The sequence below is a fragment of the Rhagoletis pomonella genome, unplaced genomic scaffold (genome assembly GCF_013731165.1).
Source record: "Rhagoletis pomonella isolate Grant_MI unplaced genomic scaffold, Rhpom_1.0 Rhpom_scaffold_05743, whole genome shotgun sequence".
Classification (NCBI taxonomy): domain Eukaryota; kingdom Metazoa; phylum Arthropoda; class Insecta; order Diptera; family Tephritidae; genus Rhagoletis; species Rhagoletis pomonella.
The window spans coordinates 34-11,360 of NW_023464281.1; the positions used below are offsets into that span (position 1 = coordinate 34).

At 34.1% G+C, this 11,327-nt stretch overlaps 2 protein-coding genes across 3 annotated transcripts; both read right to left on the bottom strand.

Annotated features, from left to right (window-relative positions):
• Positions 1–238: 238 nt before the first annotated feature.
• On the bottom strand, positions 239–1,918 carry LOC118755253 (nuclear apoptosis-inducing factor 1-like; the record flags this gene model as incomplete). Its single annotated transcript, XM_036490102.1, is given in 3 exon segments — positions 239–1,583; positions 1,644–1,831; positions 1,893–1,918. Coding segments are annotated over 3 exon segments (360 nt in total). The 3' UTR covers positions 239–1,433.
• A 2,568-nt stretch (positions 1,919–4,486) lies between these two features.
• On the bottom strand, positions 4,487–9,183 carry LOC118755255. Of its 2 annotated transcripts, none has more exons than XM_036490104.1 (7): positions 8,942–9,183; positions 7,815–7,955; positions 7,620–7,717; positions 7,441–7,566; positions 7,210–7,372; positions 5,296–5,361; positions 4,487–5,241 (listed from the first exon to the last, which is right to left on the bottom strand). In XM_036490104.1, the coding sequence occupies exons 3-7, from the start codon at positions 7,709–7,711 to the stop codon at positions 4,978–4,980; spliced, it is 711 nt and encodes a 236-aa protein (XP_036345997.1). In that variant the 5' UTR covers positions 7,712–7,717; positions 7,815–7,955; positions 8,942–9,183; the 3' UTR covers positions 4,487–4,977. The 2 variants fall into 2 exon arrangements, with proteins under 2 accessions (XP_036345997.1, XP_036345996.1); XM_036490103.1 differs by having other exon boundaries at positions 7,783–7,955; positions 8,942–9,182.
• Between the last annotated feature and the right edge of the window lie 2,144 nt (positions 9,184–11,327).

Here is an 11,327-nt window from a genome sequence, read left to right on the forward strand (position 1 = left end):
GATGTGGTACAAAGACGATACAATGATAAACACTGTAAGGCTCGAAACATCATTGAGCGCTGCTTTGGAGTTTTGAAGAATAGATTCCGAAGTATAATTGGCTCAAGAGGGCTTCATTATTCCGCAGAGAAGACAACGCAAATTGTGAATGCATGTTGTGCAATTCACAACATCTGTATATTTTACAAAAATTATTTGTCCCTCACCCCAATCGAAGCTGAAGACGCTATTGAGCCAAATGATGAAGACCTAGTACTTGAGGATCTTTCTACAGTAGCAGCTAATATAAGAACACAAATAGCAAACAATTTATAATAAAATTTCTCCAAATACACTTTTATTCACAGAATTGATAACATTTTGTGTTCATTAATATTAATCTATACTACTATTATTATAAACATAAAAAAACTTTGGTTAAATTCAGTCAAATTAATTAATTCTATTCAGTTCAATACTATTGCTAAAAAATTATAAACAGCCAATTCATTTTAGGTACAGTGAGTGTTCTTGCCATTTGTTCAGCAAAGATAAATTTTTTTAATCAAGATGCCAAAAAAGAATAGACTCGAGAGTTTAACAAAACCGGTGCCCATTTGTTCAACCGTAATTTTTAATTCGCTAATTGATTATAAAAAATATGACTCACACTACAATAATAACTTCAGAAATCAGAGCTTCAAATTTTTTGCTAACTTTAGGAAAACTGCAAATTGCTATCAAAATTGTGCTCTTTTTAATCGAAGTTTTCCAAGAAAAATGTGATTGAATAGTGGACAGTTTTGAGGAAAATTTGCGGAACGTTCCTAAATTTTGCAAAAAGTTTGAAGCTCTGATTTCTGAAATTATTGTTGTAGTATGAATCATATTTTTATACAAACTTAGCAAATTAAAAATTTTCGTTGAACAAATGGCCACAGTTTTTTTTTAACTCCGAGTCTATCCTTTTATGAATTACTGTACACTTTGATTTAACAAAATTATCCGCCGTCAAGTGGCTTAAATAAAAAAATATATATAAAAAGGGAACTAAACAAATTTGTCTTGCAAACTTTCAATGGCCTGTGCTTGCCTGATTGTGATCTCGAGCAACTCTTTAAGCGTTTCTGCTATGGATCTGGTGGATTCAGCCTGAATCATAGCCGCTTCTGCCATTTTTTGCGCAGCTTCAGCTTGAATTTTCGCTGCAGAGGCTTGCTCCTTCGCTGACTCGGCTATAAGCTCCTGGAAAGTTCTCTTCCGGCTGCTTTGTGGCGCTGATGCTGCGGCTATATGCCTTTTTGGTGTAGTGGACTGCTGTCTGGTAGGTGTCACAACCCCAATTAGTGCAGCTGTGCGGACCGGAGTAGTGACAACTATTGGGATCAGCTCCTCAGGTGATGGTGGTTGAGGTGATTGGTCAAGCTCTGGTTCTGAGCGTACAACCACTTGCCTTACACCGAGAACTGTACCACTTGGTGTGGCCGCTTTTGACACCAGCAAGATCCGGTCGAAAGCCGGAATGGTCCACCACCTGTGGCATGCATGCTGGACGCATTTTCCGCAATTTTCTTCTTTGTGCGGCTTTTAAGATCAGCCCAAATCTGGAAAAACATTACAAGCACAATGTTTGATACAATTTACTATTTATAAAATGGAGTTACCTTTTTCCATTCGGTAGCTGTTCTTTGTGGAGGTCCATGTGCGTTTAATTTATTGGCTAATTCATTCCACTGCAGTTCTACCAGGCTCTTACTCGCACCAAACATTGGAGCGCCTTTTGCCAAGTCTGGATTTTTCTCCAGCTCTTTTACCAGCACATCGAACTGAGCACTGGAAGTTTTTTTAAACACTGTAAAGTATACCAAAAAATTAATTATAATAATACGAATGTTTTTTCGATTATTTCCTGCCTTTTTTGCTTGAATTATCCATTTTAGCGGCTCACACGATAGCAAAAACTCTTTCGTTTGAATTTGACTCTTTTTTTCTTTATTTGAAGTCGTATTCGTGTTAGAGAATTCACATTTGTTACGTTTTCGTCACATAACAATCAGCTGTTATCGACTAGTTATCGCCAGGGTAGCGAATTCGTGTTAGGTAGTACAAATACACGAACAAACGGCTGTTTGGATGAGACGAACGCTCGTTTCGAGATAGAGAATCAGGCTGTAAGTCTAGCGCCTTATATAACCAGCATCGAATAAATCCATGATTCAATAATAGAAAGGTTTTGTAATAAAACAGTCTTCTCGCTCCCACACATAAAATCGGCTCCTTTACTTGTGCAGAATGTTGCTTACTCTACAGTTTCTAGTGATATTAGTAGTAAAACCAAAAATTCGTCATACTAAATGTAATTTTCTAGAACAAGTGTAGAATAGTGACCGTTTAGCTATAAAATAACCAAAAATGCCGATAGATAGAACTTTTTACGCTGATTACAACGATACCTAATTTGGCGCAGGCAAAAAATAACGAAGAGGTTTATTTGCTTTGTTTATTTGTATTTTTTATTATCACTGAATTGTTTATTCTGCGCTGGGAATAAAAAGTTTGTAACCGGTAAATAAAGTTCCTGTCAATTTTAAAACCTTTTTCGCATTCTTTATACTCTTGTAACCGGTAAATTTTGTTACCATCTCATAAGCTGGTAACAAATTATTGCCCCGTGAAATATTCAATGCCAGGATTTGCACAATTCTTCATAGCTGAATTGCTGAATATTTTAATTGCATTACCAATGTACCTAGAATCGCGGTGACAAGAACTGGTAACATTTTTTGGTAATACAATTTTTCGGTTACAAAATCTTTGGTAACGTGCAGAATAGACCTCTTAGTGGTTTTGGTTTAAAAAACAAGAAGCTATAAATTATGTACACCAGCTGAATGACAAATTAGTTATCTTTATGGTGGCGTCATTCGTTTTTTATCGGTTATACTTACAGTTCGTAAGATATTAATATTTAAAAAATTTAAAAACTGAACTTTAACCTTCTAGAACGTCTTAATTTTTTTTTTGCGCCAAATAATTTTGGCATGTTTGAAATGAGCATAAAAACTTCTATTGATCTGCAGTTTTCCTTTTTGCATAGCTGAACGGTCGGTTCCAGGAAATGATGAACATATTTATGTATTGTTTAGTATTTCCATTAAAACACCAAATATATTGCAAATTTGCATAGAATAAATAATACACATTTTACTTCTAATTGTATACTTTGCGTAATTTTTGTAGTACCTTTCTACGACCGTTTTCGCAAAAGCGATCACATTCTTCCCCTTTCTCCTACTTCCAAAGTACAAATCTGGATAAAGGAGTGTCAAATTTTAGCTGTCACAAATTACGCAACCTTGTATTATTGAATCATGGTATAAATCCACATTTCATACTTTGTACAAAAATTAAAAAAACCAAAGAGATTTACCAATTTCCCAAAATATTTAAAACTTTGCCTTGATGTTAAATATTTTTTTGTTGACGGTGCCAGGTATTTTCTTCCATATAATAGTCGTTTCGAACATACTTTACGTGGAAGAAATTACATAGCACCGTCAGCAAAAATAAAAATATTAAAAATTCTAGCGTTTTGAAACTTGCTATTTGTCCTACTAAATTCAATGGTCTAAAACAATTTAATTTGAATTCAATTTTTACAAATTTTGTACAAAGTGTGAAATGTGGGTTTATACTTTTATAAAAAAATAAACATTATAAACAATATAAAAACAGGCAAAACTGGTCAAAATGCAACTAACCTAATTAGCTGACCACTAGGGTACATCCTTTAATTTAAGCATTTATTACTATTATTATTTTTTAAATAATTCAATTAACGCTTACTCAAATTTAAAAAACAATTGCGTGTTCGTTTATTTTCTTTATATTAAGTATTTTCTATATATGCATATTTCAGTCCAAAATTCATTAAATTCAATAAAATTAAAACGCTGTTCTACAGCTTGAAATACATAACCTACAACTTAAATACCTAATTTATTTACATTAATAATAAATGAAAAATTAAAACGCTGTTCTACAACATGTACACTTACGCTACAGCTTAAATACCTAATTTATTACCATTAGCAATAAGTAAAACAATAAAACGCTGTTCTACAGCTTGAAAACTTAACCTACAGCTTAAATATCTAATTAATTTAAATTAATCATAAATAAAAACAATAAAATTCGGTTCCACAGCTTGAAAACTTAACCTAAAGCTTAAATACCAAATTTATTTACATAAGTAAAAAACAACGCGCTGTTCTACAGCTTGGAAAACTAAACCTATAGTATATGACCATTGAATTACAATGTACCGTTTGTTTACATTTTTACGTTTAACTGATTTTTTGAACTTTCATATTTTTTTTAATAAAAATATAGTAAATTCAATAACATAGACCACATATATCGTTGCTTCAAACTTTGTGGAAAATTCGCGAAAAATCGGCTAATTACGAAAAACTCATCAAAATTTAAAACTTATCAGAATTTTTAAAAAACTTTTTACTACGCATTTATATAGCCTTAAATTTTAGTACCATAAAATGCAAGTTTGAAGTCGGTAAAAATTCGCGGTTAATTTTTCGCGGTAAAGTATGTCGGCATTTTTTTATGTTGAAGAAAGTACATTACACCTTAAACCAAAGATATATTCGAAAAATCAAACGCGGATTTCGACCGACTTCAAACTTGCATTTTATGGAACTGAAATTGAAGGCTATATATCTGCGTACGTAAATATTTTCTAATAATTCTGATAAAAGCTTTTAAATTTTGATCACAGCCTTTCGTAATTTGTTGATTTTTCGCGACTTTCGCACAAAGTTTAAAGCAACGATAGATGTGGTATATTTTTATAAAAGAAATATTGAAGTTCAAAAAATCAGTTAAACGTCAAAATATAAACGTCTGAGTACCGTTCATAATTCATTGGCAACATACCGTAAAGCTCAAATATCTATATTTCTACGATCACTCCGAGAACAATCACCTTTGTAGAAGTAAATCCAATTTATTTAAGATATTGGACAATACGTCGGCCTTTCTCTTTTCTATAGAGTTTCCTTTCTCCAGCGCCGCAATTTTTCTTTCCGCCAAGACGACTCTGCGTTCTTCTAATTGTATCATTTTGGCGTTGCTCTCTTCTAAAGAGTAATTTTTGCGTTTGGGAGCCCGACGTTGTGGTGGAAGTGGATCCTGAGGAACCACATCCGGTGCCATTTGCGGTTCCTCATCGCCTCCTTCAAGAAACTGTAATAAAAAGTTAAATAAAAACAGAGACAATCATAAGGCGTATGTACATACCTCTATCTCAAAGTGGTCCACAGAGGCGTCAAATAATTCCACGCTAGTTACTGCGCCGGAACTTCTCTGTAATTAAAAATTACGAGTATCGCCCAGTTGTCGAAATTCGACATCTTTTTTCATACACTTTTGAATTTTACCTGTCACCAATACTAACTCCTTTATGCGAATTACTGAAGTCCACCAGTATAATTTATAGCAAATTTACAGGAAGACTTAAAATCAAATTATGAAAGCTAACACCGGATTGATTAATGCTAAGTCTACGGAGTCTCCTCCAAATTTCTTCAGCAGTTTTTGAAAATAGACCGAGAAAGAAACTTCGATTTTCATTTATAAAAGATATGCATATGTATTGTATGTATAGATGAGATGTTCATCACTGACTAATATGTCAAACATATACCAATTCAGACTGTATATAAGCTCTTTCCATTATATTTGTCTGAGAGCCTCTTGCAGGTTAAAAACTAAATTGCGCACATCTACATAAACTCTCTCTTTTTTCATCAGAATCGTTAACGGTAGAGAAAGTATCTTGAAGGTTTACAACAAAAGATAATATTTCCTTCTCTAACGGCGATTTCACACTGGTTTTCATCAAGACTGGGCCAGAGCCCAATATTTTTCATCACACGATTGGGCTACCGAGTTATGTTACTAATATGTGTTCTAAAAGTGAAACAAATCTGATCATATATATGATTTTTTTGGATAGCTCTCAATCCCTGCGCCACCTATCGGAAGACAAACACACAGATCCTTCTAAAAACTTTTGCACAAAACAGCAATCATTTAATGCGATTATAAAATCTGGGAGAAAATGGTTCCCAATTGAATGATTCTTGCGATTCTATATGTGTATAAATGTAGGTCTGTAAAATTCCATTACCTTATGATAAGTGGATCCAGAGATAACCAATATGAGAATTTCAGTTTGTATGGGCGGTGCCACGCCCCTTTTCCAAAACCTACCACTCTTCGCCATAAGTACGGCAATGGCAACATATGTTGCTGTGTCAATTTTCGGGACGTTAGCATAAGTGGTTTCAGAGATAAGCCATATTTCACTTTGTATTGGCGGTGCCACACCTCTTTCCCATTATCTACCACTTTTCGCCATAAGTATTTTATTGTTATCATAAATAGCTGTGTCAAATTTCAGGACGTTAGCATAAGCGGTTCCTGAGATAGGCGATATGAGAATTTCAGTTTGTATGGGCGGTGCCACTCCCCCTTTTCCAAAATCTACCACTTTTTGCCGTAAGTACGGTATTGACAACATATGTTGCTGTCTCCAATTTCAGGACGTAAGCATAAGTGGTCCCAGAGATAAGCGATATAAGAATTTGAGTTTGTATGAGCGGCGCCACGCCTCCTTTTCCAAAATCTACCACTTTTTGCCGTAAGTACGGTATTGACAACATATGTTGCTGTGTGAAATTTTAGGACGTTAGCATAGGCGGTTCCAGAGATAAGCGATATGAGAATTTCAGTTTGTATGGGAAGTGCCACACCCACATCCCCAATACCTACAATTTTTCACCGTAAGTAGGGTATTTACAATCTATGCGTCTGTGCTAAGTTTCAGTTCTCCAGCATAATTGGTTTTAGAGATATAGTGGTTTTCACATTTTAGTCTATATGTCAGATGCCACGCCCCCTATGTATCGCGACTAACATTTGTGGATTAGAGCAAGTTATATCCTTTAATTCGGTGTATGTTTCATTGAAATCGAGCGAACGGTGCCTTCAGAAAAGGGATTGCAAAATTTTCTTGTGGCGTATTTATATATAGATTATATAAATTATAGATATATACATATGTAGGTATGTTCAAACTACAAAAACATTTTGATCGAATTCGAATCTATGGATAGAAATAATTTATAAATGGAAATGTTCTTAACTCACCAGTGGCTCGCTAACTTCTCTTTGACCGACCACTGCCACTGTGGTCATCACGCCAATGATGTTCTCGTCGAGGTTACTGAGATGCTTTTCGGTAATTGATGAATTTACCCCGCTTCGCTCCATAGCATTTCTCAAATCTTGGGATTTTTGTTTGGCCTTGCTCCTATCATTAATCGAAAACAATTTTAAGAATCTTAGTGCTACTTATGTACATTTTCAAAACATATTTACCTCATATTTACCCGCGCTCTCTTCCATCCTTCACCATCTTTCATGGATCCTCCGTAAGCATTTAATTTTTCGGCGAGGTGGTTCCACTGCTCAGCTAAACTTTTGCTCCCGGTGCCATTGACGAATCTTAAAAAATAAAAACTTAAACAAAATCATTTACGGGAAAATGTTTTGCATACCGGTCGTGAGCAAATTCTCTATGATCCTCCAAATATTGAACGAGCATATATTTTTGATCCTTCGTCACTCTTTTGCTATTGCGGTTTTCCATATTTTGCTATTAATTAAACAATTTCTTTAATATAAAAGAGTATTTTTAACAAAAAACAATATAAGCATTACCTTTTTTGTCGCGTTATTTTTTTAGCACAAACTTTTTCTAGTCGCCAAATTCGCAGAATTTTAAGCCAACAATGGAGATTTGTAGCAATGGAAAAGACGCTGGAGTCGCCATTTTAGCTGATGAGCTGTCAAAATCTGTTCACTCACTTTATCCGGGTTCATTTTGTTCATCGCTAAAACCCACCAAAAAAATGAACCAAAAATTAAACTTTTTAGAGATGATTTTTTAAGCGCGAACCGCAAAAATCTCCCAAAATTGCAAAAATCCATTTAGTATTTTTTTGCGATGGAGTTTTAGCGATAGCGAAAGCTGGAATCCGGTTGCTGCTAGGATTATCATATGTGTATGTATTTATCAACACATGTTTACGTTTGTCTCGTTGTGTTTTTACTTAAGTAATAATGTTAGTTTTTAGTCTTAGAATTAGTTGTATTTTTCTTTTTCTTTTATTTTTTTTACTTATTGTTTTCCTTTTGTTGCTTTATGTTTGTGCTTTATAATTACTGTTGTACTATAAAAGAGCTTTAATATCTTATTTTACTAATGAATTTGTTTAATAAATGAAATTAAATGAAATGGAAACAGTGCCGGCATTCATATGGCTAGCTTACAGCCCTATTCGCGTGCAATGACAAAACTCGCCGCTATAACTATTGGCATGTTTACAAACAATTGTCACGTTTAGGTATGCAGAGGGCAATTTGAAAGCTCCAGCGGTGACAATTGCTATTATTTTTGTGATGACCTATTGAGTACGTGACAACGCTAAAACATATGTTAATATTGTCAATTTTATTAATTTTGCAGAAAAAAATTGCAAAAATTTTACTAAATGAAAACTGTGAAACCACTTTATTTGCCTAAATAGGTGTGTTAAACAGTTATTATTTGCGTATGCATATCATAATATTATTCATGGAGGAAATAATTATTATGTACGCGGCTATTGTGGAGCAGGCAAAAATTACACAGAGAAGAAGACTTCTGATGGAACTCCGAGACAACAGTTTTTTTGGACAGTTTTTACATGTTTGCTGTTAGGGGTGGTCTTCGCAAAACTGCAGCTGCTCTTGTGTGGTGCATTCATATTTTCCACGCGTGTTACTACACGAATTCATAACAAAATTTAATAAATTTTCCTATTATAAAATTACTCACTTTTCCGGTGTTCCGTAATCCACTGCTGTGGTGTATTTTATTTAAAAGAAATCCCTTTTGTTGCAGTGGCGGTCAAAAAGAACAAATTAAAATATAAACAAAGAACAGCTGTTTCACCATAGAGAAACTTTCGCCGGAATTGGCAAATAAAATGAGCTTTTCGCTTGTCATTATTGACTGTGTATACCTATGACAACAGCTGATGACACGATAATGACAATTGAACTGTGACAATAGACGACTGTGACAACACGTGGATATGGCTGTTAGAGTGAAAAGTTGCTAAATCCATTTATAAAAACTTTCCGTTCCGTTGCAAATTAAAATATTTAGATTTTTTGTGAGCTTATCGAATTTTATGTGTTTCTTTTGGACTTAGTAGATTTGCCTTAAATTGAATACAAACGGAAAGAAATAAAACAAGCACGTTAGGTAATCCTTTTGGAGAAGTTGCGTTTAAAATGGACTTAGATTAGATGGAAGTGGGTCTTTCTTTGGAGGACCTTCTTTTCGTTGGCAACTCAACTGCCAAAAATTTTTAACTATTCATGAGTTTGTTGAATTAAAAAATAATAGTCCGGGAATAAAATTGTCACTGAATCGAGTTTCGATACAAGTACTTTCTTCCGATACCTACTCAGTATTTGGTTCAAAAGTATCGATACGAAAATTGCTTGGTATCGGACGAAAAGTATCGAGTATGTACTTGTATTTACTAGTATCGTTTTGACCCTGTTGGGAATAACAATCCACAAATGATTTTTCTTACAACGCAAAGAATACTTTTTATTATTTGTTTACACACTTAGAATTAGTCGCAATTAGTTTTTGCGGATCAGATATAAGTGGCACGTAAAAAAGTCTAGAAAATTCTAACCACCACCGTGGGAAATTTATAAGTTTAAAACTTGCAACCGAAAAGAGGAAAAACTTATGAATAAGTGCATAAAGAGAATAGTAAAAGTCCCATCCAAAAGGTAAGTGTTGCCAGATGCTTCGACTGTGTTCCCACAACCCTAACTGGGCAGCAGTGTTGCCATGTCACAGAAGTGAGAAATCGTCAGATTGGTTATAATAAATCGTCATTTGCATGTAAAAATCGTCAACATATAAAAAATTCAAATAAACAGAACAGGAAGCTCTTTTGAGCTTTTTCCGATTTTTGATATACTGAGCCCTGACGGCCAACATAACGTAAGCGACATTTTTTTCAAATTTTCTTTTTGATGCAGAAATGCATCTCTAGGAATATTTCTGCATCAAAAAGGAAATTTAAAAAAAATATCGCTTACGTTATTTTGGCGGTTAGGGCTCGATACGTAAAAAATAAAAAGTTAAACGTTTTTACGAATTCTTAAAATTCACATTACTTTTAAAAAAAAATTTTCAATTGCAATAAAATCGCATTTTCTTCTTCATTTTTAGATCATTAATGCCCAGCTGCACCAATCAATTTTAAATTTATCAGCCAATTTCGTTCGGAAAATTAAACATTTTAAATTTTAAGTCTGATAAATTTAGAATTGATTAGTGAAACTTTGGATAAGACGTATAACATTTTTTTTCACAAAGTTTTTCTCTAGTATATATTATGTTTAACAGCTTTCTAGAAAAATCACAAGAATTTGTTTCATTCTTTTTGTTGCTTGAAAAAGAACTTTGCCGTTGGTGTAAATTTTCTTGAAGAACTAAATATGCGAAAGTTTTTTTCTGGAGATCTTCAGACTGATTTAAAAAAGTTGTATAGAAGAAAATTCCTTTTTATTTCTTGAGTGTGATTTTAGGTACAATATTTAATGCTACATTTCATTTTTGAAACTTTTAAGTATATCGGTGTTTGGATAAAACTCAAAACAATAACAACCATTACCTCTTTTAATAAGTCCCGCGTGAACAAAATTCCCTGAAGAGTTGAGTTTTCTTGCAAAGAGCATCTTCTGACTCGACAGCTGAGGTAAAGAGAACATCAAATATTTGCAGACTGCAACTTTACCATGTGCATTATAAACTGTTCATACCTACAAGTCTTACTTAATAATTTATTCATAATTTCCTTCGCTCAATAAATATGTATCAGTACACAACGCAAAAACTACGAATTGGACCTCAGAAACTACACAAATAGTGATGAAAGAGAGAAGAAAACTACTAATAAGACTGTGTTTATACACGGAAACTTTTGTCGACGCGATTTTTCACATTCCCTTTTGGTGTTGCTCGTTTCATTTACACACGGCGATTTGTGTGTATGCAATTGTTGTCAGCTGTGAACAGCGGGGACAATTTACACAGACGAACGAGAGCACAAAGCGTGTTGCCCGAGCACGAGCAACTCGGTACCCCTCTCCTTTCCTCGTCGCGCTCTCTCCTACAAACGTCGAGTTGC

Coding starts and splice junctions, on each gene's coding strand:
- LOC118755255 (XM_036490104.1), bottom strand. CDS start 7,711: ATGGAAAACCGCAATAGCAAAAGAGTGACGAAGGATCAAAAATATATG. Junction 7,567..7,619: donor AGAGAATTTGCTCACGACCG/GTATGCAAAACA, acceptor TTATTTTTTAAG/ATTCGTCAATGGCACCGGGA. Junction 7,373..7,440: donor AGAGCGCGGGTAAATATGAG/GTAAATATGTTT, acceptor GATTAATGATAG/GAGCAAGGCCAAACAAAAAT.